Source organism: Accipiter gentilis, unplaced genomic scaffold (genome assembly GCF_929443795.1).
Source record: "Accipiter gentilis unplaced genomic scaffold, bAccGen1.1, whole genome shotgun sequence".
In the NCBI taxonomy this organism is placed as follows: domain Eukaryota; kingdom Metazoa; phylum Chordata; class Aves; order Accipitriformes; family Accipitridae; genus Astur; species Astur gentilis.
Window position 1 is genome coordinate 515,790 of NW_026061011.1, and position 27,432 is coordinate 543,221.

General features: G+C 52.4%; 2 protein-coding genes across 2 annotated transcripts in view; one reads left to right on the forward strand and one right to left on the reverse strand.

Annotated features, from left to right (window-relative positions):
- LOC126037290 (uncharacterized) overlaps positions 1-27,432 on the reverse strand; it is a 262,258-nt gene that overhangs the window by 67,254 nt on the left and 167,572 nt on the right. The gene's annotated exons all lie outside the window — the stretch shown is intronic.
- The window catches only part of LOC126037291 (electroneutral sodium bicarbonate exchanger 1-like), a 301,597-nt gene continuing 276,529 nt past the window's right edge, over positions 2,365-27,432 (forward strand). Inside the window, exons 1-23 of the mRNA XM_049797604.1 lie at positions 2,365-2,417; positions 3,228-3,296; positions 9,130-9,211; positions 9,917-10,063; positions 10,514-10,649; positions 10,866-11,026; positions 11,959-12,144; positions 12,254-12,342; positions 12,409-12,620; positions 12,999-13,086; positions 13,592-13,738; positions 13,911-14,002; positions 14,336-14,510; positions 14,647-14,780; positions 15,318-15,563; positions 15,668-15,773; positions 16,696-16,857; positions 17,587-17,700; positions 18,039-18,200; positions 18,813-19,064; positions 19,881-19,949; positions 20,493-20,666; positions 20,766-20,903. Of these exons, the coding sequence (XP_049653561.1) occupies positions 2,382-2,417; positions 3,228-3,296; positions 9,130-9,211; positions 9,917-10,063; positions 10,514-10,649; positions 10,866-11,026; positions 11,959-12,144; positions 12,254-12,342; positions 12,409-12,620; positions 12,999-13,086; positions 13,592-13,738; positions 13,911-14,002; positions 14,336-14,510; positions 14,647-14,780; positions 15,318-15,563; positions 15,668-15,773; positions 16,696-16,857; positions 17,587-17,700; positions 18,039-18,200; positions 18,813-19,064; positions 19,881-19,949; positions 20,493-20,666; positions 20,766-20,903 (3,177 nt within the window). The 5' untranslated portion in view covers positions 2,365-2,381. The remainder of the gene's footprint in view (positions 2,418-3,227; positions 3,297-9,129; positions 9,212-9,916; positions 10,064-10,513; positions 10,650-10,865; positions 11,027-11,958; positions 12,145-12,253; positions 12,343-12,408; positions 12,621-12,998; positions 13,087-13,591; positions 13,739-13,910; positions 14,003-14,335; positions 14,511-14,646; positions 14,781-15,317; positions 15,564-15,667; positions 15,774-16,695; positions 16,858-17,586; positions 17,701-18,038; positions 18,201-18,812; positions 19,065-19,880; positions 19,950-20,492; positions 20,667-20,765; positions 20,904-27,432) is intronic.

Below are 27,432 nucleotides of genomic sequence, written 5' to 3' on the forward strand. Positions count from 1 at the left end.
AGGTTTCCCTGCCGCACGTGCACTGCCTTTGTGTCCTGACGCTCTGTTTCTCCAGGAATGTCGGTATTTGCGTGGGGAATTTCAAGGACCTGCCTGTGGACGCGACGGCCCCTACACGCCTGACGTGTTCTTCTGGTGCTGCATCCTCTTCTTCGCCACCTTTGCCCTGTCAAGCTTCTTGAAGAAGTTTAAAACCAGCCGCTACTTTCCAACCAGAGTAAGTAGAAGGAGGTGGCCAGTGTCCATCTCCACACTCATTTCCCAAAATGGCTTTCCTGGAGCACTAAGCAGTATTTGCCCTGCCTTGGTCAAGCTGGGAAACGTTGGCCTTGCAGGCCAAGCTCTCCAAGAGCTTGGATGTCCTGCACTCATTTCCCTGAGTGCAAAATCATCGTAGCATTTCCCACATGCCTCGTGACCTGCCCCAGATTGAAGATTTTTGGGGGTTGATTTTTTTTAATTTTTTTTTTCCTCCTCAGGTAGTAGGAAGTCAGGTTTCCCAAAGTTTTGGGGGTTGGGGTTGTGGGATTTTTTCCCTACCTTCTGTGCATTATGTGCTCGAGCAGAAAGTAGATTTGAATGAGGAGCTTCCTTTTGAGGACTAAAAGATGCCTCAGTGCCTTGTTGCCATTGTAGCTGTGAGTGTAGCTGTAGTGGCAGACGTGTTTTCTTATTTTTAATATTATTATTATTATTTTTAGGTTTTGACTTAAACCAACCCTTGTCGGCCTAGTTAAGCTTTTTTTATTGTCTGACCCCAGATCTCCCAGGGACAAACACAGCAGCAGTATCTAAGCAAGGGATCAGGCTGCATGTGCTCAGAGGGGTGGTGGGATTTGGTTAAGCAGCCTTAGTGTTGTGGATGTCTGCAACTCTTGCATCTCACGTTACGGCCCTGTTTGCCATGCCCCTCTCACCTCTGGTTTCTCGCTCCAGGTGCGGTCCACAGTGAGCGACTTTGCTGTTTTCCTCACCATCGTCATCATGGTGCTCCTTGACTTTGTGGTTGGGATCCCATCGCCGAAGCTCCAGGTCCCCCATGCGTTCAAGGTAACGGGGTGTTTTGGCACGTGGGGGTGCCACAAGGTGATGCCGGGGCAGGGCAGGGCTGAGTCTGGAGGAGATGCTGGTGGTGTGACCATCTCCTCTTCCACCTCCAAGTGCCTTGCTTCCTCCTGGAAACGAGAAGATGGCCCCAAAACTAGATACCTACAGGGGAAGTATCTAGAGGTGCTTGCAAAGAGGAGACTGGCACTGCTGAAGCCCCCGGGAGAGGGGGACATGAAGCCAGGGCTGGGAGGTGCTCTGACACAGGGAGGGAGGGGAAAATGAAAGCCAGTGGAGTGCCTGGGCTGGGAGACGATGCTGATGTGTGGGCTTTGTTGCAGCCTACCAGAGGCGATCACAGGTGGTTCATCAACCCCATAGGACCCAACCCTTGGTGGACGGTGTTGGCTGCGCTCGTCCCAGCTCTGCTCTGCACCATCTTGATATTCATGGACCAGCAGATCAGTGCCGTTATTGTGAACAGGAAGGAGCACAAGCTGAAGGTAAGGGCCTGTGAGAGATGACTCCAGCCCCTTCTGGGCTGCAGGTCTGGGGAGAAGCTCTTATTCCCGATGCTTTCTGAAGGCATTGGTTTGGGACAAGGTCAAGCTGCATGGCAGGATGCTTTCCTGGATTAACGATGATGCAGGGAGCAAGTGACAGGGCAGTTCAGATGAGCAACCTTTTGGAGGAGCAAATTAATCTTGGAGCAGTAGAGAACTGCGTTTTTGTTTTAAAATGGCAGCAGCAGCAGGTGTGGGGAATGAATTGTTTTGATGCGCTGCCAGGGATAACTCAGAGTCACACCTTCCTTGCAAGTGGTAGAATTTTCTTTGTGAGTGGAAAAAATGGTTTGGTGCTTTTGGGTTGTCGGTTGTTTTTTTTTGTTGGAGAAGTATGTATCGCACAAGCTCTGCATATCCATTGTGTCTGAACTCCTGCCAGATTTTCATGCCAGGTGCTTGTGCAAAGCCTGCATACACCGTTACTTGTTTCCATTTCTTGTTTTGACTTCTGAAGAAGCTGACTTGTGCTCGAGCAGGGTTTGAATCTGACTTGCGACGTTATCCTTGCTCTTGTGCTATGGGATGCTCTGTTTCTTGTTTTCCTGCCTGCAGAAAGGATGTGGGTACCACCTGGACCTTTTCGTGGTGGCAGAGATGCTCAGGGTGTGCTCTGTGATGGGGCTGCCCTGGTTTGTGGCTGCGACCGTCCTGTCCATCACCCACGTGAATAGCCTCAAAGTAGAGTCTGACTGCTCAGCTCCAGGAGAACAACCCAAGTTTCTGGGGATACGAGAGCAGAGAGTCACTGGCTTGCTGATCTTTGTGCTCATGGGCTGCTCCGTCTTCTTCACTTCTGTGTTAAAGGTGAGAGGAAAATGCAAACCACCCAACAACCGCGAGCTTGTTGGAAGTTACAGAAAAAACTCCCCTCTCTGCAGGCCTGAGTAGTTAGTTGTGGAGCGGAGGAGGAGGAGGTGATCCCAACCCTTGGGGCTTGACCCACGATGGGAACCAGCCTCGGTTATGTTTTGCAGCCCTTCAGGCCCCCGTTTGGTGTGCTCGAGGCGAGCAAGCAACGCAACTGCTTGAATTTTTGGGTGTCTTTCAGGCCCGCCCATGTTTATGGGTTACAGTTGAGCATATTCAGACCAGCACATCTGCTGTCTTTCAAACAGGCAGCCCTTTAGTGGCTGCAGTTTGCTCCCCAAATGCCCCGGAGCAGCCGTTCCCAGGAGCTAAACACACTGAGGTCATCCCCGTGGGCTTCCTTGCACGTTCCTCCCACAAAGTAATCTCGTCTCTAGGCTAGGAGGAGGCCTGTGGCCTTTGCCTGTTGCCCCAAGAATAGGCAGAAGTATTTCTTCTACCGCCAGAGAATGTGGCATAGGGTAGCATGGGTGAAATCGCCTATTTTCCTCCAACCTTTCTGGAAAATAGGATTATTCTGAGGAGAGGTAACTCCCAAGTTCAGCCTAAAGCAGAGCCTTAGCTCACTCGTGTGCACAAAATGGCAAAACAATGGTTAAAATCTGACCCATCTCTAAGCCTGAATGGAAGCTGGAAAGCTTCAAGCAATTTTAGGCAGTGCCTGTGGAAGAGGGTGGTAATACTGAAAATGCAATACAGAAAAAGAAACGATTGCATTCTTTCTTTTTTTTCTCTCCCCCCCCCCAGTTTATACCAATGCCTGTGCTTTATGGCGTCTTTCTCTACATGGGTGTGTCGTCGCTCAGAGGAATTCAGGTACGGACTCTTTTACAGCGTGCAGCATATCGGCTCCCTGGTATTTTGTCTCCGTAGCAGCAGGGAAAAAAGCAGTGGCATGGGAAAAACTTCTCGCAGAGCAAGCAATGAAACTCTTTTGTGTAAAAAAGAGACTGGTGGAGGCACAGGAGGTATATAGGGCTGGGAGGACCAGGCAAGTTCAGCGCTCTCTGTTGCAGGGTTTAGGGCAGGTCAGTGTTTGGTTACGTGAAAGCGGGGGAATTCAGTGCAAAGTGAAGGCATTTTTGTTTCAGTTGGAGGATTCCCATTAAAGCCATTCAGATGTTTTCAGTTATCCTTGGTGTGCTTCAGGCATTCAGTATCTCTAGACCAGCAAGCTGAGGTGAATGTCACAGTCAAGGGGAGTTTGGTGGTGTTCAGTCTGTGTGCGTACGTGTGTGTGGGGGTGTGGCTTTGTAGTGGTAGAGGGACTGCTACTGCTTTATCATTCAGTGCTCTTCTTTTAATACCTAATTCCTCCTCTTTTTTTTTTCCTCTTTTTTCCAAATGTAAACTGGGAATGTCCAAAATAATTTTCTGCTATAGTTGATGCATTCTCCACTTTCTTCTTGATCATGACTGGGTTTTTGGTCTGGTTTGGGGTCCTGGCTTTAATTCACTCTTATGTCTCTTACTGGTACGAGAGGGATGCCCTCTGTGGCAGGGCAGCATAGAAAGCATCCGAGCAGTTGGCCTAAGGTGAAAGAAAAGCATTTGCTCCCTGCGCACCAGTTTTACCTCTCTTGGTTGGTTTGGTTTTGGGTTGTTTTTTTTTTTTGCTTTGGCTCTGCCATCAGCCTGGGAGCTGCAAAATGCAGAACTGCCACCTTCTTGTCCCCTGGCTGTAAACTGCATCTAAGGGAGCACTTCAGGTATTTGATTTTGGATACACCATATGGTCACAGGAGCGGCCAGATGAGACCTGGGGCTCTGTGTCCCTGGGCTGCCCCCTCTGTTGTTCCTCCACTTTCCTTCTGTATTTGGTCTGGCTGAGTTGGAGTTCCTTTACCCCATAGCAGCCCTTGTAGTGCTGTGCTCTGTACTGGTAGCTAGAAAGCTGTTGATAACACAGCAGTGTTTTGGCCATGGCTGAGCAGTGCTGGCACAGCATCAAGGCTGTCTCTCTAACATTCCCCCGTCTCCAGTAGGCTGGGGGTGGGCAAGATCTTGGGAGGCAACGTAGCCAGGAAGAAGAGGCATCTAGGTAGCAAGTAAATCTTAGGTCCCTTCAGATGCTGGGGACCCTGCGTTCATGCAGCATTGGGCAGACCCCAGATGGATTTTCCCTTGGCACACTTTACAGTGGAGAAGTTCCTCCTTTTGGTCATTCACAGTGTTATACAACTTTGCTTAGAAGAAAACATCTCTATGCATAAAGGATGTTCACGCGCGGACTTCTTGCTGCACTTTAGATAACGGCAGGACCGCGCAGGTGGCGTAATCGGTGGTACCAAGCAGGAGCTGCCTGGAGGCTCCTCTGTTACAGTCAACCAGCTCCGTTTATCCTGCGGCCAAGGGACATGTGTAGGGACGCAGCCTGAAGGCCACGCTGCACGTACAGTGCAGCACAGACCTGCACCTGCTCAGGTTAACTGTTAGGTGGATCCCTAACTCCTGGAGGTACAGTGATCTCCCAGTCAGGATCTCTGCACCAGGCTGTGGAACTGCACGGTAACTCGGGAACCAGAGAAGGTCCAGATCTGGAGGGGATGGTTAACCACAGGGCCTCACGTTGAACCTCCTCTAAGCTCGTCCTGTGCTTACAGGGTTCTCGAGCCTCTCGGGCATCTCCCAGACTGGCCGGTTACTGCCAGCTCCCTCGTTCCTGCGTTCCCCTCCCTGCCTGCCTGCCCCACTTTGGCCCCTGCAGCAGCACTCAGCTGAGCACCCTCCGTTGCTCCTGGGGAAAGAGCGTCCTCCTTGCTCTCCGTGGCGTTCCCCCAGCACACGGTGCTGTAGCAAGGACAAGGCAGTCAGATACAGACACAGCCTGTTGAACAGAGCGTCCTGCACGCAGTGCTTCCGATAGAGCAGCTCAGGAGCAAGGAGGTGAGCTGGGTGTGCTGCCTCTCACAAAGAGCATTCGACATCGGCGACCTTCCCCGTTGGACCCTCTGCAGCCTCTCTTTTTCCAGGTGTTGTAGGTGTTAGGTTGTGTGGTTAAAGGTTCATCTCCACAAACGCAGAGGAGGACAAAGGAGCAATGGCAGGCAGGGGAACCCCAGTGACCTAGGCAGAGGCAAGGGAGCACCCTGCTGTGGCTTTTGCCAGGTGTCGCAGGAGAGGGCTTGACCACATTGCCTGGGTATGAGGCTCACCAGACAAGTATTGACTCTCCCTTGCTCACCTCACAGACTGACGGGGGGAATGCGCTTCTGTGGCCATGCCCTGCCTCTGAAGCCCGGCCGTAGACAAAAAACTGGCTCAAACTGTGAAGGTTACCAGGCAACACGTGACCGGGTGCACGTGTGCGGCAAGGTCTGTGCGTGTGAATGTCTGAAACTGAGTTCTGAGCTGTCAAGCAGAAGCCTGCTTCTTGCTACACGCAGCCGGCGTGGGCTGGTTGTAAATTAGGGTAACACCTGGAGTAAGCAAAAGTGGCGTGTCCCGAATCCTATAGTTAATAAAGAGCTAGGAGTCAGAAGCCTTAATTCGGAGGCTGATCAGGCATTGTACTGCTCACATAGACAACTTAGATTGGGAAAACTGGGGGTGTAAGGTTCCAGAAAGAAGAGGTGGTGTCAAAAAGAAGGGTTCCCAGAAAGAAGAAGGGATCTTGAAGAGAAGCAAGGGACCCAGGAAGGAAAAGGTGAAGATCCTGGCTGGAGGAAATATCCTGGAAGTGGCGGAAGATCTTGGAGACCAGAGAGCCGCGTGGAGACAAGTGCCAGGGGATGCCCAGGGACCTTGACCAGCACCCTGCGAAACTGGTAAGGGCGAGCAGCTGCACAGCAGGAACCAAGGTGACATTCTGCTTGACCTTCCCGGACCTGCAGTAGCCTCCCTGCTGGGAAGGGGAGTTGGATCAAGCAACTGCAGGATTCAATAGGAATGCATTTCACGAAGGTAAAGAGGACACAGCAGTGGCTTGGAAATGCTGGTTGGTTTAATGGTAAAACTGGAATTATTCTGTGAACTGTGCATTCCTTTTAATATGGACTTAATTTGAAATAGCTGCTTTGAAGTTGTTCTGACTTCACTTTAATCGACACCTGCAATCTTCATCATCTTATCTTCTCCAACAGTGAAACCACACCCTGCCCCTCCCCACCCCCTGCAAAAAAAACCCCAAAACCAACCCAGGAAAAGAAAGACTTCAAGGGCAAGCTAGGCAGCAAAGTTGTGCGAGATTGGTCAAACTGCTCAAAGTTTGCCGAGAGATTGGAGCTTGCAATTCAGATGTACGTCGCTCAGCGTGGGGAGGGTAGTACGCACCTTTCACTGGAGTCAGAGGGAAAAACAGGGAGAAGGGAGCTGCAGCGTAAAGAGTAAAGGACCTGACATTCTTAGGAAAACTCTCCTTTTTCTTTCCTTTTCCTTGCTCCTTCGCTTCCAGATCTCCGTGGTCGCAGTTTGTGCTGCCTCACCTCCAGCACAGCGTGCAGAATGAAACGACGGTCACAGAATTCATCCTCCTGGGGTTCTGCAGCACCCCAGCCCTGCAGCGCTGCCTCTTTGGCCTTTTCTCTGCCCTCTGCTCTGCCACTCTGATGGGAAACGCGCTTGTCTTTCTGCTTATCTGCCTGGACTACTGCCTCCACAGCCCCATGTACTTCTTCCTCTGCCACCTCTCCATCGCGGACATCTGCTACACCTCCAGCAATGTCCCCCGTACGCTAAGGAGCCTCCGTGGATAAGGCAGAACCCTCTCCTTTGCTGGGTGTGGGGCACAGAGCCATCTTTATTTAATCTTTGCACTTACAGCGTGCGTGCTGCTGGCCGTCATGTCTCATGTTCGCTACGTGGCAATCTGCCGTCCCCTGCGCTATGCCCTCATCGTGATCTGGAGGCTGCGCCTCACCCTTGCCACGGTTTTGTGGGCTTTGGCATTCGTATTTGGTACACTGCAAGCCTCTCTGGCTTTACACCTGCCTTCCTGTGGCCCCTGCGAGGTTGTCCACTTCTCCTGTGAAATTCTTGCTGTCTCAAAGCTGGCCTGCCCTGCCGCTCCTGCCAATAAAGTCCTGATCTTTGCTGTTTGTGTGTGCTTCTTCCTCTTCCCTTTAAGCCTTAATCCCAATTTGCTCCCTGGACAGCCTGGCCACCGATCTGCGCATCCGCTCTGTGCCAGGATGGCACGAAACCACCTCCACGTGTGGCTCCCACCCGACCGTGGTGGGTGTCTTTTATGGAAACGCCATCTTCGTGTACGCGGGGCCCGGGAGCGGTAACTCCTCTGGGAGGGAGAAAGTTCTTTCCCTTTCTACAGTCTCGTCAGCCCCAGTTTGAACCCCGTCATTGACAGTCGGAGGAACAAGCAGGTGAAGGAAGCCTTGCTGAAGCTTCAGAGAAGGAAGAGGGTCTTTCATTCCGTCTAGCTGGCGCTCTAGGCTTTCACCTGTCTCCTGTCTTTCTGCTCTTTCTTCTTGAGCTCTTGGGGTATTTCTCATGGAATGTTAAGTGGTTAAAACGTAACACAAGACATGGGTATTCAAATGCATTTGTCTCTTGTTTCTCTGTGCGGTCTGGTGAATATCATGACACAAAATGACTCATTCCTTGTATTGCAAATAACTAATTCTTGTTCCTCAGATGCAGCCGTCCTAGACGGGTAGTATGTTTCACCGGAACTGTTGACCCAAGTGGAAAAAACAGTCTTCTCGGTTCTAGCTAGCAGTCGGGATAAACTACTGTGTAGCAGGGTTTTTTTCTGAATCTACCCATTGATCCAATAAGATATTCTTTTTCCCTACCATATTTGTACCTTTTGTTATCCTCAGGATGCTAGAGCTTCAGCTCTACTGTTAGAAAGAAAAAGAGAGAAAACATGATGCTGCTAATGGGCTTTGCCTCTCAGGAGGGTGAACGAGCCTGTGAAGGTTTTTCTTTCTGCACACTTTTGAGCCTGACACCTTTCATGCAGGAATTTTCTCTATTCTGGAGAGTTTTTGCTCAAAGCAGAGCTGGCTTCTGCCCAGGCACTAAGTTTTCCAAGTGGGAAGGGTCTAGGGGTGCGTGGCTTTAAATAGCTGCCTGGATCCGCATCATAGCTTGTGATTTCATAATGGTCCCTATTGTGTCTCTGGAGTTGGTGCACACTGGGTGCCACTTAGCTCCTCCCGTGAGGGCTACTCCATCAGTCCCTGGGGAATCGGGCCCCTGACTGACCTGGAGGTTCAGTTGTCCCCAAAACCCAGTGACTGACGTGAGGATGAACCCAAACGGGGGTTACAAAATGACACTTCTGGAAGAGTTACAGGTAGCGTGGCCGGGGCTCAAAAGTGCAGTTTTGTGGGTTGGGTTTTTTTTTTCCATTTTGGAAATCACTTTTTTAGACGGGAACCTCAAGAACAAAGCGGGAGGTGGGGTTTTTTTTGTCTGAAACACTCATCCCTCTCCTGCTGTATTAAATACGTCCAGACTCTCGTGGTATACAGTACAGGTGATGTTATGGGCTGTTTTATTTGCGTATGGGAAGAAAACCCTCCTACAAGTCTGTGGTTTTAGGGCTGTGCCTGAAGGAGGAGGAGGCACGCAGAGGCGTGATGGCTTGTGGACTCGCGTGGACGCAGGGGTGGATGATGTCTGGGAGGACGTAAGGGAGCTCTCCACCCCCAGCCCCAACTTTTCCCTTCTTGTCGTTGCTAAACAGAGACATGACGAGGAGGCAGTGATTGACCGGGGAAGAAGGAGCAACGCTGTCAGTATTTGCTATGAGAAGGAGGAGTTGGAAGGTGAGTCTCTGCTGAGATCCTGGTGGAGGAGCCACCAGCCCAGCGCGTTTTCCCATCGCACAAAGTCTCTCCAGTGTGCCTTGTTGGGTGTCACATCACGTGCAGCAAAACGTGCCGCGCTTCTCAATAAAGCAGCACAGTTATTGTCACATTTTTTACTGTTATGGCTTTTTAAACGGAGGGAAAAAGCCTCCCGGGAGGCCACGGTGTGAGTTGTAGCCACGGGGCTCGATAATTCACGGCTTTTTTTCTCGCAGAGGTTGCTCCTGGCTTGGAGAGGTCAGGAGAATCATTTCAGGGCTGCAGACGCGGGGCTGTGATTTTCTTTTTTTGTTCTGGAGTTCATTACAATGGGACTGATTTGATCGTCTCTTGTTGCCTCGTGCCATACAGAGCTTTTGAAAATAATTAGCTTGTGTTGCTGCTTAATGAGCAAGTCTGAGTGTTGTCCAGCCGAAGCTGGAATTTGAGAAGAGGTCCGACACTTTCAGGGCACTTTTAGATGACCCGGAGCCAACACTTGTTGTTGCTGTGTTGTTGCAAAGCTTGAGTAAAATAGGCTTGGAAAAAAGGAGGTCCAGTGAAAATAACATTAAGGGAAGCTGGCGTTGCTCCTGGGATCGAACCGTGGCTTAGCAAGGCACCAGCCACCTCAACTATTGCCGCAATGCCGAGAGTGCTGCAAAAAATGCTGCTTTTTCGCAGGCCACCGGACCCTGTACGTGGGCGCGCAGATGCCACTGGTTAGGCAGAGCCACCGGCATCACCGACGCCACTGCCAGAAGCATCGGGAAGGGGAACGGGAGAAGGAGTCTGCCCCGACAGAGCAGGGCTACCACTGTAAGTCCCACCGCGGCATTCGCTAAACTGGGGGCAACGTGGGCACTGGGGCATTCTGCAAGCAGGTCCCCGTGGCTAGTTTGAGTGAGTTGCTGTTCTTCCGAGGGAAAGTGGCCTTATTGAGCAACACCCTCTTTTTCCCAAGTTTTACTTTCTTTTTTTTTTTTTCTTTTTTTTTTTTTTTAATGCAGTTAAATGCATAATGGGTTTAGGCTCGTCTTCCTTAGAGGGATCCTGGCTTTAAAAATGGCAATGTGGGGAAGGAAAGCAGCCCATCCTTATGCAGAGGTGGACTAGATGCTTCTCCTTCTCCACGGCTCTGTGCAAGCCCAGACAGACGCAGAGGAGAGGGGCCAGCCCAGGGTTTATGGCTGCACTGGTGCTGATGGCCACTTTGCACATGAGGGTGACGAGCTGTGTTCAGGCGCGGTTACGGGATGGGTCTTTGCCTTCTGCCCCCAGGCTCCCCGTCCCAGCGGGTGCAGTTCATTCTCAGGACCAAGGAGGACGAGCAGCACATCCCTCACCACTTGTTCTCCGAGCTGGATGAGATCTGTGTAAAAGAGGGCCGAGATGCCGAGTGGAAGGAAACGGCAAGGTAAATCCCTGCTGCTTTGGCTGCGGTGGGAGAGGAGTCCCCGCACCAGCAGCGCCCGTGGGCTCTGCTTTCTCCTCTCCAGGACGCGAAGCTTTTGCAGCTGCAGGTGGCGGCACGAGGAGCCTTCTCCTCTTGCCACCCCGTGGCTCTGTCAAAGGGGCTGCAGAGCTGGGGCTGTTTTCGTGCAATGGGGCTGATCGCACCCGATGTCCGCAGGTGGCTGAAGTTTGAGGAGGACGTGGAAGACGGCGGCGAGCGCTGGAGCAAGCCCTACGTTGGCACACTGTCCTTGCACAGCCTCTCCGAGCTGAGGAGCTGCATCAGCAATGGGTCGGTGCTGCTGGACATTTGTGCCAACAGCATCGAAGAGATTGCAGGTACCGTGGGCACTGCATCTCTCCGGGAATGGCCGAGCTCAGCTCGCCACGGTGCTCTTCACTTCCAAATCAAACCCTGCCCCAATGGCACGTCCTTTTCCAGAAGTGCCACTGTGTTTTTCTCATGAGCTGTTTTTGGATGTAGACTGGGCGTGCAACAGTCGCGCTGTTTTTTTATTCCAATAGGGGGTCCTTTTGAAAGCAGTTTGTGGGGTTGGAGAAGCCACTAGAGAATATTCTGCAGCCAAAAAGGGGCGTGTGTCAGGGCTTAGCAGGCTGCTCTTAGAAATACGGAGTCTGCGTAAGAGCTGAACCTCCTTAAAGGAACTATTTCTTACAAGCTGTTTCCTCGCATTCTTTTTTTTACTTTTGCCTTCACATCCAGCATTTAAGAGTTTTAAGGCAGAGTTTCTCTGGCGATGACCAAGCAGTGTATTTCTGTGGGGAAGATATTTGAAGTTAATTGCAAAAGCCGCTTTGGAGAAGTTATCTTTGACTGGCGGCAGGTCTCCATTCAGCCCTTTCAAGGGCTGGAGAAGTCGGAGCCGTTCTTAGCACGTTTCTCCCTGGGCTCAGCAAATTGCACTCGATCAGCACGGGAAACTCTGGGAACGTCTGTGCTATAGATTGCTTATAATTTGGGTAAACGTGTAGAGTCAGAAAGGCCAGGTCGGGCAAGAAAATTGCATTATTTAGAATGGGAAATATTTATCTTAGCGGAATGATGAATAAGCACTTGGATGATGTTTCTTAGCAAAAGAAAATTCTCGTTTTCGCTGCAAAGGCTGAACATTATTAAAAGGCCTTGCTATGCAAGGCTGAGCCGGCATTAGGGTGCAGCCTGTGTGGCACAGCCTTCCCTGGGGGCTTTGGGGGTCGGGACTTGTTGGGGTTTCTGCTCTGATGGCTTTGTTTCCCTTTGCCATCCTCAGATATGATCCTGGCCCAGCAAGAACAGTCCACGGAGTTTGACGAGCACGTGCGGGCGCAAGTTCGAGAAGTCCTTTTGAGGAAGCACCACCATCAGAACGAGAAGACAACCAACCTTCTCCCCGCTGTCTGCTCGTTTGCTGATGTGAGCAAGAGGCAGTCAGACCTGCACCTCCTCTACAAGCCAGGTGAGGGTTTCTGCAGGGCTGTGGCCCCATTAGACTTGCCCGGGCAAAGGAGAAGCGTCCCAGTTGCTCCTTGTCCATCTTTCTGAGTGTCTTTTCTTTTTCTTACCAGCCCAAACAATCACCCCTTGTCCTTCTCCCACCGCTGCGGAAGCTAAAGATGGGGTGAACCGTGAGAGCAGAGCAATGGATTTAAGCAAGGTGAGACACTCGTAGCTTTCTTACGCCTTTAGGGCCAGATTTGCTCTTGCAGAGTGTGCTGCAGAGCGCTGTGGGCTTTGCTTTTGGGGTAATTGCCTGAAAATCGCTTGTCGTGCCCAGGCGGAGCTGCACTTCATGAAGAAAATTCCCACCGGGGCTGAAGCATCCAACGTGCTCGTAGGAGAGCTGGATTTCCTTCACCAGCCCATCGTGGCATTTGTCCGCCTGAGCCCGGCTGTCCTCCTCTCAGGCATGACGGAAGTTCCCATCCCAACAAGGTGCGAATGAGAAGCGCAAATTTCTTCCGTAAAAAAGACACCCAACCAAACATCAAGTTGCAGGCATCAGTTTGGTGTCCCAAGGGAACAAGGCTAGCGGGAGGGGGAGCAAGCACGTTTCCCCCACCCACGTCTCCTCGCCTTCATTTCTCCATTCCCTGCTGTAGCTTTTAAACCCATCGGCCAATTGTAATGAAAGTTGGCCCCCAAATTACATTTGCCGTCGGTTTTGAAGAATTTCAAATTCATCGCGGCATCGCTGAGCCTACGTGTCCCGTCTTGAGCCACGCTCTGGGCTGAGAGCTGCCAGGGCTTTCCTTGTGTGCTCTTGGAGCAAGGACACCTTCTTCTCTCTCTCATTTTGTTTTTCTTGCCCAGGTTCCTGTTTGTTTTGCTTGGACCAGAAGGAAAAGCCCATCAGTACCATGAGATCGGCAGGTCCATGGCCACTATCATGACGGATGAGGTGCGACAAGATGAGATAGCTCCGGGTCATTTTTGCCTTTCTTCAGCTCTCCCTGTCTCTGAAGTAGTGAGGAAGAGGATTTGCTGTCCCAGCTGCCCGCAGCTCTCCAAATAGCCCAGCCCTCTTTCTCACCCCAAAGCAAACACGCAGATTTGCATCACCCCACATCCTGGAGGCTGAAATCCCGCCCGGGGTGCATCCTGCACCTCATCCTTCTCGCCGGGGTCCCCAGCACGCTGTCCCCAGTGGTGGCATTGCCAGGGCCAGCAAAACTTCTCTTGCTCTTTAAGCAGAAGGGTATGGTGTGCCATGGGGGACGGGGGCCTCGTGGGGGAGATGATTACAAGTGCCGTGATGCACAGATTTTTCCTTTTGGGGGAATATTTCCTGCCCTTTCCAGCAGGGAATTTTGGTGAAAAAGCCTTGCGTTTAGCCAAGAGCTTATTGCACTGGTTAGGACATCCGAGCTGGGTTGTCCTCTCACAAGGTTGTCTTCTATTGGCAGGTTTTCCGTGACGTTGCCTATAAAGCCAAGAACGGGGCTGACCTCGTGGCTGGCATCGACGAGTTTCTGGATCAGGTCACGGTCTTGCCGCCAGGAGAGTGGGATCCATCGATCCGAATCGAGCCCCCGAAAAACGTCCCTTCGCAGGTGGGTGCCACGTCGGCGGGAGGCGGGAGGGGGACGGGCAGGATGGCTGGGGATGCTGTTCAGGGGCCCAAATTCACAAGGTCCCACTCTGACACAGTCACAGAGCCAGACCAGAAGCAAAACAAGCCAGTGGTTACAAGTCCATAGCTTTATCTTACTTCCATTTTAACAGGAAAAAAGGAAGATGCCAGGAGCTCTTGATGACAGTGCTTCTCACAGCACGCTGGAGAAACACAGTGGCCCTGAACTGCAGCGGACGGGAAGGTGGGAGCTTTAATAGTATGGGGTTTTTTTCTGTTTGCCTCTCAAATCTGAGCATGCACCTTCCCTTCTAGCAGGTCTTTGGGGTTAGCTGGTTCAGTGAAGGGGCTCCACATTGCCAGCTTGGTCCCCTGGGCTGGGCAGGGGGGAGATCTGGGCAGCTGGGCTCAGCCCCAGCCATCACCGTTGCACGCAGGTTTCCTTGATTTGGGCTGAAGGAGAGTGCTTCTTTTTAGCCACGAAAGTTACTCTATGCTTGTGATTGCCCTTCCGCAGCAAAGCAAAGTCGACGTGTTCCTCCAAGAGAACAGCCTCTCTTCTTTTTCCTTCCTGCAGGCTCTTTGGAGGTTTGACCCTGGACGTGAAGCGGAAAGCCCCGTGGTTCTGGAGCGACTTCCGGGATGGTCTGAGCCTGCAGTGCCTGGCGTCCTTCCTCTTCCTCTACTGTGCCTGCATGTCCCCTGTCATCACCTTTGGGGGACTGCTGGGGGAGGCGACCAATGGCCACATAGTGAGCACCTCTCTCTGTTGGGGGGCATGGGGGAGGATAAAACTCAGGCCAAAGTCCCTGCTGCAGTGAACCGGCTTTGGTTTTTGTTTCTCCCTAACGATTTATTTACTCACGGCCGCCTCTCTTCCCCGGACAGAGTGCCATGGAGTTGCTGCTGGGCGCGTCCCTGGCCGGCGTGGTGTATTGCCTCTTTGCCGGCCAACCTCTCACCATCCTCGGCAGCACCGGACCCGTCCTCGTGTTTGAGAAGATCCTCTACAAATTCTGCAAGTAAGGCAGGCTGCCGCAGCTGGGTGCTGCGAGAGCCTTCAGAAGGGGGCAGTGATGGAGAAAAGATGCTTTGCTTTTCTTTTTCTTAGGGGTAGTTGCTAGATTTTAGTGACAGTCCTTTTGTTGCGATGGCTTTGATGGGAGATAAACCGCCCTTATTGCCATAAGGTTTATTATTAAGCCCCAGCTTGCTGGCAGCAGGTGACTGGGTGCAAACCCAGCTGGTTTCAGTGTTAGGGCGTCAGGGTGATGTGGGAGAACACCACCTGGCCCAAGAGGGACCTGACCTCAAGCAGCCTCCAAGGTGTTAACACGAGATCCGTGTTAAACAGTGGTAACTAAATAATTGGCCTCTCCTGCTGTGGGTCTACACCCTGCACCACAGCCCCGAGGCCCTCTGTAGTAGTACATGGAAACTGCATTTCCCATCCGCAGCCTTGACACGCTCCAAAATTGCTCCCCGTTTTCCCCGAAGGCAGGCATGGCTCAGGGCCTCTTGCTGGCCTTTCCAGCCTTTGTTTCATTCTGCTTTCCCAGGGAGTACACGCTCTCCTATCTGTCTCTGCGGGCGTGCATTGGGCTGTGGACCGCCTTCTTGTGCATAGTGCTGGTGGCCACCGACGCCAGCTGTTTGGTGTGCTACGTCACCCGCTTCACAGAAGAAGCCTTTGCCTCCCTCATCTGCATCATCTTCATCTACGAGGCTCTGGAGAAGCTGAGTCACCTGCGAGACACCTACCCTGTGCACATGCACAGCAAGCTGGACTTCCTCACCAGCTACTAGTGGGTTTTTTTCCCCCTGAGAAAGCTGCTGCCCCTTGGCAGGAGCTCCGGGCTGCACCTCCATCACCTTTCCCTTACCCCTGTCTTGGCTTCTCTCCTCCCAGCAGTAAGTGTGAGGCACCGACCCATCCCAGCAACGAAACGCTGCGTTTCTGGGCGAGCAACAAGATCAACGTGTCTGGCATCGCCTGGGAAAACCTCACGGTGACCGTAAGTGCCCCGAGCCACTGCTTCCTCGCGCCGCGTCCATGGGGTCCAGGGGTATTTGCCTGGTGCAGAAGTCAGAGCCCTTCAGGGAATGATGGGCTTCAAACTGTGCTAGTGCTGCTCGGAAAAGTCCTTGCTTAAATGTAGCGTGTGGTTTTAAGCCGCTTGGTCCTGGGGAGGAGAGTCCACCTTGTCCAGTCTACCTGGTCCCCAACGTTGTGGGTAGCAAGTGTCCCCGTCAAGCCTGTTGCAGGACAGTATTTCTGACTGGGAGGAAGGTTAAGTAGTGGGTGGTTTGATTATTGTAGAAGTTGTAGGACTTAAGTTCATGCTTGAAAGGTAGTAGCTGGCCTCCTCAATGGGTTCCTAGTAACTCCAGGCCTTGCTTTCTCGTTCAGTGCTGTCTGTAGGTACGTGCATGAATTTGCTTGTCTGAGCAGCCTCTCAGGCTGTTGTTGCCGGAAGCAGAGCCCGGGCCTAGGGCGCCAGGCTCTTACGGTGGCCTTCATCCCCTCTTGGCCAGGTTCTGCGAGCCCTCCCCTGGGGAGGGACAATCTGTCTCTTCTCCTCCTTTCCTAGCATGGTTGTCTTTAGCCCTCCTTCCCTCTTCCCTCTCTCTCTATCCCCAAGAGTTTCCAGTGTTTCCTTCCCCTCTGGTGTCTTCTTTAGCCACGATTGCTCGAATGGCAGGCAGAGGATGTGCCGAGGGTGCGGGGTATGGTGTCCCCTCACATCTCATTTCTCCGCTGTGTAGTTCGATGTGTCACTTGTTCAGCTGCTGCTGCTCATTAAATATAAATCTCCATTGGCAGGAGCAGTTACAGGGTCGTGGATCTTGGACCAAGATCCTCAAAACCCCCTAGCTATGCGAGGTTTCCCTGCCGCACGTGCACCGCCTTTGTGTCCTGACGCTCTGTTTCTCCAGGAATGTCGGTATTTGCGTGGGGAGTTTCAAGGACCTGCCTGTGGACGCGACGGCCCCTACACGCCTGACGTGTTCTTCTGGTGCTGCATCCTCTTCTTCGCCACCTTTGCCCTGTCAAGCTTCTTGAAGAAGTTTAAAACCAGCCGCTACTTTCCAACCAGAGTAAGTAGAAGGAGGTGGCCAGTGTCCATCTCCACACTCATTTCCCAAAATGGCTTTCCTGGAGCACTAAGCAGTATTTGCCCTGCCTTGGTCAAGCTGGGAAACGTTGGCCTTGCAGGCCAAGCTCTCCAAGAGCTTGGATGTCCTGCACTCGTTTCCCTGAGTGCAAAATCATCGTAGCATTTCCCACATGCCTTGTGACCTGCCCCAGATTGAAGATTTTTGGGGGTTGATTTTTTTTTTTTATTTTTTTTTTTCCTCCTCAGGTAGTAGGAAGTCAGGTTTCCCAAAGTTTTGGGGGTTGGGGTTGTGGGATTTTTTCCCTACCTTCTGTGCATTATGTGCTCGAGCAGAAAGTAGATTTGAATGAGGAGCTTCCTTTTGAGGACTAAAGAATGCCTCAGTGCCTTGTTGCCATCCATTGTAGCTGTGAGTGTAGCTGTAGTGGCAGACATGTGTTTTCTTATTTTTAATATTATTATTATTATTTTTAGGTTTTGACTTAAACCAACCCTTGTCGGCCTAGTTAAGCTTTTTTTATTGTCTGACCCCAGATCTCACAGGGACAAACACAGCAGCAGTATCTAAGCAAGGGATCAGGCTGCATGTGCTCAGAGGGGTGGTGGGATTTGGTTAAGCAGCCTTAGTGTTGTGGATGTCTGCAACTCTTGCATCTCACGTTACGGCCCTGTTTGCCATGCCCCTCTCACCTCTGGTTTCTCGCTCCAGGTGCGGTCCACAGTGAGCGACTTTGCTGTTTTCCTCACCATCGTCATCATGGTGCTCCTTGACTTTGTGGTTGGGATCCCATCGCCGAAGCTCCAGGTCCCCCATGCGTTCAAGGTAACGGGGTGTTTTGGCACGTGGGGGTGCCACAAGGTGATGCCGGGGCAGGGCAGGGCTGAGTCTGGAGGAGATGCTGGTGGTGTGACCATCTCCTCTTCCACCTCCAAGTGCCTTGCTTCCTCCTGGAAACGAGAAGATGGCCCCAAAACTAGATACCTACAGGGGAAGTATCTAGAGGTGCTTGCAAAGAGGAGACTGGCACTGCTGAAGCCCCCGGGAGAGGGGGACATGAAGCCAGGGCTGGGAGGTGCTCTGACACAGGGAGGGAGGGGAAAATGAAAGCCAGTGGAGTGCCTGGGCTGGGAGACGATGCTGATGTGTGGGCTTTGTTGCAGCCTACCAGAGACGACCGCGGGTGGTTCATCAACCCCATAGGACCCAACCCTTGGTGGACGGTGTTGGCTGCGCTCGTCCCAGCTCTGCTCTGCACCATCTTGATATTCATGGACCAGCAGATCAGTGCTGTTATTGTGAACAGGAAGGAGCACAAGCTGAAGGTAAGGGCCTGTGAGAGATGACTCCAGCCCCTTCTGGGCTGCAGGTCTGGGGAGAAGCTCTTATTCCCGATGCTTTCTGAAGGCATTGGTTTGGGACAAGGTCAGGCTACGTGGCAGGATGCTCTCCTGGATTAACGATGATGCAGGGAGCAAGTGACAGGGCAGTTCAGATGAGCAACCTTTTGGGGGAGCAAATTAATCTTGGAGCAGTAGAGAACTGCGTTTTTGTTTTAAAATGGCAGCAGCAGCAGGTGTGGGGAATGAATTGTTTTGATGCGCTGCCAGGGATAACTCAGAGTCACACCTTCCTTGCAAGTGGTAGAATTTTCTTTGTGAAAGAAAAAAATGGTTTGGTGCTTTTGGGTTGTGGGTTGTTGTTTTTTGGAGAAGTATTTATCGCACAAGCTCTGCATATCCATTGTGTCTGAACTCCTGCCAGATTTTCATGCCAGGTGCTTGTGCAAAGCCCGCATACACCGTTACTTGTTTCCATTTCTTGTTTTGACTTCTGAAGAAGCTGACTTGTGCTCGAGCAGGGTTTGAGTCTGACTTGCGACGTTATCCTTGCTCTTGTGCTATGGGATGCTCTGTTTCTTGTTTTCCTGCCTGCACAAAGGATGCGGGTACCACCTGGACCTTTTTGTGGTGGCCGTGATGCTCGGGGTGTGCTCTGTGATGGGGCTGCCCTGGTTTGTGGCTGCGACCGTCCTGTCCATCACCCACGTGAATAGCCTCAAAGTAGAGTCTGACTGCTCAGCTCCAGGAGAGCAACCCAAGTTTCTGGGGATACGAGAGCAGAGAGTCACTGGCTTGCTGATCTTTGTGCTCATGGGCTGCTCCGTCTTCTTCACTTCTGTGTTAAAGGTGAGAGGAAAATGCAAACCACCCAACAACCGCGAGCTTGTTGGAGGTTACAGACAAACAGTCCCCTCTCTGCAGGCCTGAGTAGTTAGTTGTGGAGCGGAGGAGGAGGAGGTGATCCCAACCCTTGGGGCTTGACCCACGGTGGGAACCAGCCTCAGTTAGGCTTTGCAGCCCTTCGGGCCCCCGTTTGGTGTGCTTGATACGAGCAAGCAACGCAACTGCTTGAATTTTTGGGTGTCTTTCAGGCCCGCCCATGTTTATGGGTTACAGTTGAGCATATTCAGACCAGCACATCTGCTGTCTTTCAAACAGGCAGCCCTTTAGTGGCTGCAGTTTGCTCCCCAAATGCCCCGGAGCAGCCGTTCCCAGGAGCTAAACACACTGAGGTCATCCCCGTGGGCTTCCTTGCACGTTCCTCCCACAAAGTAATCTCGTCTCTAGGCTAGGAGGAGGCCTGTGGCCTTTGCCTGTTGCCCCAAGAATAGGCAGAAGTGTTTCTTCTACCGCCAGAGAATGCGGCATAGGGTAGCACGGGTGAAATCGCCTATTTTCCTCCAACCTTTCTGGAAAAAAGGATTATTCTGAGGAGAGGTAGCTCCCAAGTTCAGCCTAAAGCAGAGCCTTAGCTCACTCGTGCGCACAACATGGCAAAACAATGGTTAAAATCTGACCCATCTCTAAGCCTGAATGGAAGCTGGAAAGCTTCAAGCAATTTTAGGCAGTGCCTGTGGAAGAGGGTGGTAATACTGAAAATGCAATACAGAAAAAGAAACGATTGCATTCTTTCTTTTTTTTCTCTTCCCCCCCCCCCCCCAGTTTATACCAATGCCTGTGCTTTATGGCGTCTTTCTCTACATGGGTGTGTCGTCGCTCAGAGGAATTCAGGTACGGACTCTTTTACAGCGTGCAGCATGTCGGCTCCCTGGTATTTTGTCTCCGTAGCAGCAGGGAAAAAAGCAGTGGCATGGGAAAATCTTCTCACAGAGCAAGCAATGAAACTCTTTTGTGTAAGAAAAAGATTGGTGGAGGCACAGGAGGTATATAGGGCTGGGAGGACCAGGCAAGTTCAGCGCTCTCTGTTGCAGGGTTTAGGGCAGGTCAGTGTTTGGTTACGTGAAAGCGGGGGAATTCAGTGCAAAGGGAAGGCAGTTTCTACCACTGGTGGAAATCCTCGCTGGGGGGATTCAGTGGGCCGAGAAATGCTAATAATGGAATGGCATGGAATAGCTGCCATTTGGTGGGCAGCTCTCAGGGGCATGCCGGTTTCTAGATGGAGCGAAGGGAAAATGGGTGCTGCTCCCAGGAGGAATGCGGTGGGATCCAGGATTTCTGACGGCAAGCGAGCTGCTGCAAAGTGCCTCCACGTCTCGAGAGGGCCAGAAACTTGCCGCAGCCCCAAGGTGGAAACCTTTCCCTTTTATTTTGCAGTTCTTTGATCGCTTGAAGCTGTTTTGGATGCCGGCGAAACACCAGCCGGATTTCATCTACCTGCGGCACGTGCCCTTGCGAAAGGTGCATTTCTTCACGGCGATCCAGCTGACCTGCCTCGTCCTGCTCTGGACCATCAAGGTGTCCCGTGCCGCCATCATCTTTCCCATGATGGTAAGAGCTGCCACCGCTCGGCAGCGGGGTCTTTGCAGCGTTGGAGTGAGAGGTGGCATCGTCTCTGAGCTCACCACATCTTCCCTCTTGTTCGTGAAGGTTTTGGCTCTCGTCTTTGTCCGGAAAGCAATGGATTTCTGCTTCTCAAAGCGAGAGCTCAGCTTTCTGGATGACCTTATGCCAGAAAGGAAGAAGAAGTTGGACGATGCCAGAAATGAAGCCGGAGAAGAAGAAGAGGTAAGGCTTGCTGTGTCCTCGGGGCTGGACATCTCCGTGTGGCTGTGAGATTGCCTGTTTCTCTTACAGCTTGTCTGGAAACGTTGGGGGAAGATCAGCACTCAATCGAAATAGATCCCAATAGCCTGTAACTTTTGTAACCTTTGTTTCCTCAAGTAGCAGTGAGCTGAACGCTTGAATACAGGTGTAATTTTTAAAATGAGTCATTTTTCACAAAGGTCATTATCATTATGATGATTATTATTAGATGCTGCTGCTGCTGCTGCTGGCAAGACTTGCTCATAATCGTGTTTTGAACACACAATCCCCCTGCCCCGAAATCTTTGGAGTGAACGGTTTCTCCCCTGCTGCACTAATACCTATAGCTGCCAAGGGGCAGAAGCGGAGGACAGACTGCTGTTTGTGCTGGGCATTCAGCTTATCTCCACTTGGATCAAAGACAGAGAACGTGATTTGTCCCTTTTTTACATATAGGAGTCCAGGAGGGTGATGGAAGCTGCTGCTGCTGCTGCAAGTTCAGTTCAGCTGAACGTGGGGAAGACCAGTGACGTGGATATCCCAAAGCAAAGCAGTGACAGGTAAAGCCCCACCAAGCACCAGGACCCCCGGCAAGATTAGCTTGAAGGTGTTTGGCAGAGTTTTCTCCACTTGCCTCTTTGTGGGGCATCCCACAGAAACCAGCAGGCAGCTTGGTGGGAAAATCAAATTTGGGGGCAGGGCTGCAGGAAGTGATTGCAGGGCTCTGACCGCAAGCAGAGTGGCTGCAGCACTCGCGTTTGACCCCCAAACCTTGCCTCATCAGTGCCTTTACGGTAGCTGGAGATCCTCATACTTACACATGAGGAGTTGCAGGCGTGATCTGTACCAGCAGTGGCTTAGGAACCCGGATCGGGGCTAAGCCCCAGCAAGAGCCTTTGCACAGAGCTGTTGCTCTGCAGCTCCCCGGCTTGCCTCCCAAAACTCCTCATCCAGCAAAACCTCCCACACTTATGCGGAGCTTTGATTCTCGGGGCTCCGCTGTTCCTCTTGCTGATGCTAATGCCCTTGGTGGCATCAGTTCCCATAATCACGGATTGCTATGTAAAATATTTATTGCAGGACTGATCCTTCTGAGATTATTATCCTGGATGAAATGTCACAAACGACCGTATGGAAGGCTCTCACTTTGAAGACAGAAACCCTTTGAATCCAGGGAGGAAAAAGGTAAAGGATTGCACGTGATCGTGACCGTGCTCCTCTGCAAGCGACGGCGCACGCCTACGCATTTCCCACGCTTTGGCCGGCAAAGCTGAGCAAACGGCCTGTCCCTGGGAACAGGCAGGGAGGACCGTGGCATGCAAACCAGCTCCTCTCTGCTGGGGTGGTCCCCCAAACAGGGCAACATCAGCAGCAGCTGGCAGGTCTTCCACTGATGATGCTCTCCCTCTTTTTCTCTTCCCTTCGCCTTTCTCCACTCCCGCTTTTCACGTTTAGGAATCTTGACTTTGAAGGAGAGGAGTGAGAGCGTGACTCGGGGATGTGCCAACGCAGATAGAGGGAGAAAGCGCTTTGTTTCAGTTGGAGGATTCCCATTAAAGCCATGCAGATGTTTTCAGTTATCCTTGGTGTGCTTCAGGCATTCAGTATCTCTAGACCAGCAAGCTGAGGGGAACGTCACAGTCAAGGGGAGTTTGGTGGTGTTCAGTCTGTGTGCGTACGTGCGTGGGGGGGTGTGGGTTTGTAGTGGTAGAGGGACTGCTACTGCTTTATCATTCAGTGCTCTTCTTTTAATACCTAATTCCTCCTCTTTTTTTTTTCTCTTTTTTTCAAATGTAAACTGGGAATGTCCAAAATAATTTTCTGTTATAGTTGATGCATTCTCCACTTTCTTCTTGATCACGACCGGGTTTTTGGTCTGGTTTGGGGTCCTGGCTTTAATTCGCTCCTACGTCTCTTACTGATACAAGAGGGATGCCCTCTGTGGCAGGGCAGCATAGAGAGCGTCCGAGCCGTTGGCCTAAGGTGAAAGAAAAGCATTTGCTCCCTGCGCTCCAGTTGTACCTTTCTTGGTTGGTTTGGCAAGTATCACAATAACGTGTGATGAACTGACCGTAAACCCCATTCCCCGTCCCCCTGTGCCACTGGGGGGTGGTAGGGAATCCAGGAGTGAATTTGTGCCCAGGAAGAAGGGAGGGGTGGAGGGAAGGTGCTCTGAGATTTGGTTGTATTTCTCATTACCCTGCTCTGGTTGATTTGTAATAAATTGAGTTAATTTTCCCCAAGCGGAGTCTCTTTTGCCTGTGACGGTAATTGGTGAGTGATCTCTCCTGTCCTTATCTCGACCCACAAGCTCTTTGTTATATTTTCTCTCCCCTGTCCAGCTGAGGAGGGGGAGTGATAGAACGGCTTTGGTGGGCACCTGGCATCCAGCCAGGGTCAACCCACCACAGGGGGAAATGATGTACTTAAGAAATTATGTACTTAAGCCACACGAAAAAGGCCACAAAGCTCTTGTGAAACAAGATCCCCTTTGTATGATCAACGCATGCCTTGCTAACAACTGTGCCCCTGAAGAAGAACTAAAAGACTGAGAAGAAGGGAACATCCTACCCCAGGAGGCGCCAAAAAGTTGAATAATTGCTAATAGGCATGAAGTCAGAAACATCTTCGAAAACTGGAGGAAAAGTAAAGAAAGGTGGCAGGGGGAGATCATGACCACCAACTCAATTCCACACCAAAAAGGCTTACCCCCCACTCTCCTTGAGCATGCGCTGTAGAAGAAAAGAACACTGGACCTTTAATTCCAAGCAGGGGAACTTCAACCTGATAGAAACTGTGCGAGATAAGCGACTCCCAGCACTAGTTTTGGGAAGAACTTTGGAAATTGAATATGTATAACTGAACTGTATAAATTGCTTGCCCGTTTAGGCATGAGGGGTGCTAGCGTTGCGGATTACCACCTCGCCCCCATCTTTTCGTAAACATGAACTGGAATAAAATACCTCTGCTCTGCTGTGTTTATATTGGCATTTTGCACCCTGGGTAAACGACCCCACTTTTGGGACAAAGCACCGCATCCCGCAGGCCGAGGGGCTCAGGCACCCACGCCGCTGCCGGAGGACTGCCGGCAAGAGGTTTGGCATCTGGCGAGGGGCTGCTGGGCCAGGGTGCCCAGGCACCCACCCCACTCCCCCAGCCGCAGCCACGAGTGCTCTCAGTGCTGGGGCAGAGGCCGTAGCAGCTGCCTGTGCCCAAGCCTGTCCCGAGCGGAGGGAAGACTTTGCTGGCGAGGAGCAATCCAGTGAAGGCATTGCTGAAATTGCTGGGCTTGAAGTTGCTGCCGGGCCAGGAGGGGGCCGAGGGGTCCTTGTGCAGCACGTCCTGCTCCAGGGGCAGCAGCTCTCAGGCCAGCAGCAGTCTGCTGGGGGGGACGCTCAGCAGGGACTCGGGGATGGGGACCCATGATACCGAAAAGCCGGTCGAAGAAACTCTCGAAGACTCATTTTGGAGTTTTAGAAAGTAGACATTCTTTATTGCAGCGCTGGATGCACGGGGGATAGTTCCACCTAGCATGCGTGCCACAGCTTCAGCACAAACAGGTTCTATGGCGTAACTAATTACATATTAATCAGATTAGTATACATAGACATAAAAATTACTGTAACTGAGTATCATAGGACTGCCTACATCTGATCGCACGCAACGGTTCTTCATTTGAGTCGAAGGGCTGCTTTTGCGCCCACCGATCCATTTCAAATTCTGTTGGCTGACCTTCAAGTCTTGTTCGTCATCCTTGTTCTTTGATCTTGGAGATTAACATGGTTTCAGTCATATATGGTCAGTTTCAATATTAATCTTAGCTAATGTACAGGAACATCCAGTCATAAGAGCAAAGAACTGTAAAACTTAGGAGTGGGTTACTAACTCTACTAGTTAATTACTTGGCTACACTTCTGTCTATTTTTTCAATCATAGTGTTAGTATAAGATTTCTAATAATTATTTACCAAATCTCCGTTTTACAGTCACCTAGCAGCAAACCAGTTTCCACAGCTGGTACAAAATATTAAAACCAACAAATATTTAGACATACCATACATTCTGTATGGACATATGCTATCACCCACCGCCTCACTTTGGTGCCCTCCTCATTCACCTCCAGCAGCTCCGAGAACTGCAGGGTGTAAAGCGTCAGCCACCAGTCATGCGTCAGGTATTTCACCTGAGGGACAGAGGGGGCCACTGCGTCACTGTGAGTCTCCCCAGGCAGGGGCCACCCTAAACCCATCATCCAGGCAGGCTGCAACCCCATCAACCTGAGGTCATGGCAAGGCAATATCCCCCATTCAGGATTTGTGGGAGAAGGTCACCTGTGCTCCCGGACCATGGCAAGAAGACACAGCTTCCCTGGACATCACACCACCAGTGCTTCCCTGCAGTTTTTTAGTTAAGGCACGATCTCTCCCAGAGCAGCCTAGGGGAACCACGGGCAGAAGAGGCGAACCCAGCCCTGGGCTTGGGGTTTGAGGACTGCTCACCGCTTCCCCAGCCACCCTCCCTGGGTGGAGAACTGCTGCAGCACGTTGAAGGCAGAGAGCAGGACCCAGCTCTGCACCACCAGCGCTTTGCTGGGACACAGGCGGCCTGAGCAGAGCCTGGACCTCCCCGTACACCTCACCGCAGACAGCCAGAGCACACCCAGACACCCAGGCATCTTCCACGTGGAGGCCACTTCCCACCTCGGCTGGCCAACGCAACGCGCTGCCTACCTTCTTCAAGGACGGCAGCAGTTTGATGCTGACGAAGCCCATCTTGTTCTTCTGGACATGTTTCAGGACGAAAGCATCCTTGGCCAGGTTCTCGTCAGAGAGGTGGAATTCCACCTGGGACACAACCCTCCTGGCCAGCTGCCGGTCAGGGACGGAGTAGCTGCAGTCCAAGAGATCAGCCCCCAGAACATAGCTCGCATCGCAGAAGCTCCCGGCAAAGCAGCAGGGACACGGGTGTGACTTGGTGGCCTTTGGGATGTGCAGCACTGCCCGGTCCCAGCCACAGCGGTCGGTGCAGATGGCAGAGTCTTGAGGAGCGGGGTGGCTCAGCTGCGCTCTGAAATGAAACGGAGTTTTATGCTTTTAGAAGCGCGCTTGCCTTCACGCCCCCAGCATCGGTCCCTGCCACAAGTTACGCGGCAGATGGCCTTGCACAATCTTGCAGCCAGAGGTGCCTCACGAACAGAGCGCAATCTCTTTGATTACCAGGATACAGGCCAGGAGAGATCTTTGGCCTCCGGTTCACGGCAGTTGTCCCGACTCCCCCAGGCCACACACTGTTCACACAGCGGGAGCGAGAGGCCTGTGTCCTTGGTACCCTTGGGGTGTCCTTGCTAGCGCCGAATCCTCCAAGCACGAGGAGGGGATGTACTAACCCCATCCCTGGGATCCCGTAGAGCGCAAACAGCCCCAGCGCCCCGACACCGGACGTTGGGCAGAATCCAGTCCTTTTCTGGGAGCACGCGGCGGCAGGTACCGTCTCCTCCGGTGTGTCACGCACCCAGGGAAAGGGCCGCCCCCTCCCAGGGGGATCCAGAGCTGCTGCTTTTCCCAGCAGGAGACTGAAAGACCTGACAGCACTACTGGAGCGAGGGCTGGGGGAAAGCGTGCCACCGAGCAACACTGCGTGACCTTCCTTCGCGCCCTCGACGTCCTTTTTCCTATTTCTGCCTCGCTCCGGTCAACGCAGCGAACAGAAGCGCGGGTAACGGTCACAAACGCACTTGCCATCTGGCGCAAGGAGGCTGCGGCTGCAGCTTGGTCCCCGCTTGGCTCGGCTGAATCAACTTGTTCTTCTTCCCCCACCGGAAAAATACTGTTGAAAGCCAAGAGCATTTGCACCCGCAGACCCCGAGAGCCGCCTGTAGGCCCCGGGGGCACCCCAGCCTCCCTTAACCCTTTCCCTCCCCAGGAGGAGCTGGGGAGGCTCTTGGGGGTGGGGCGGAACACAGGGAGCCCCCGCATTCCTTCCGGGGAGACGCCAAAGAGTCCTTGGCAGCCAACAGCCAGAAGGGACCATGGCGCGGCCACCAACGCAGCTCCCACTGCCTGGGCCCTGGGGCCCCCCGGCGCCCCAGCTTTTCCAGCCATTCGTGCTCCCCAAAACCTTCTACCCTCGAGGCAGGGACTGACCCCAACCCCTGCAGCCCAGGGATGCTCTTGGGGGGCAAGAGCAGAGGTGACCGCTGGCCATCGCTCCTGTCTCATTCTCTCCGGCTCGGCCAACCCGTGCCGCCTGCTCGCACGGGAGCAGCCCTTCCCTGCAGCCCAGGCCCCCCAGGCACCACCAGCAGGTATGGCACCCCAGTCTGCTCTGGCACCTTTGCCATCCCCATCACACCCGTTCCCCCGGCACTTTTCGCATGGGGGTTCAGCAAGCCCCGGTGAGCATCCTTGCCCTCGCCCGGCGGCGCGTGCCCAGTAAAGCCCATCCGCACAGAATTCCCCAAATATTTGGGGCCACCTCTCCCCTTTCACCTCCTAGATGTGAGTCTCCTCCCC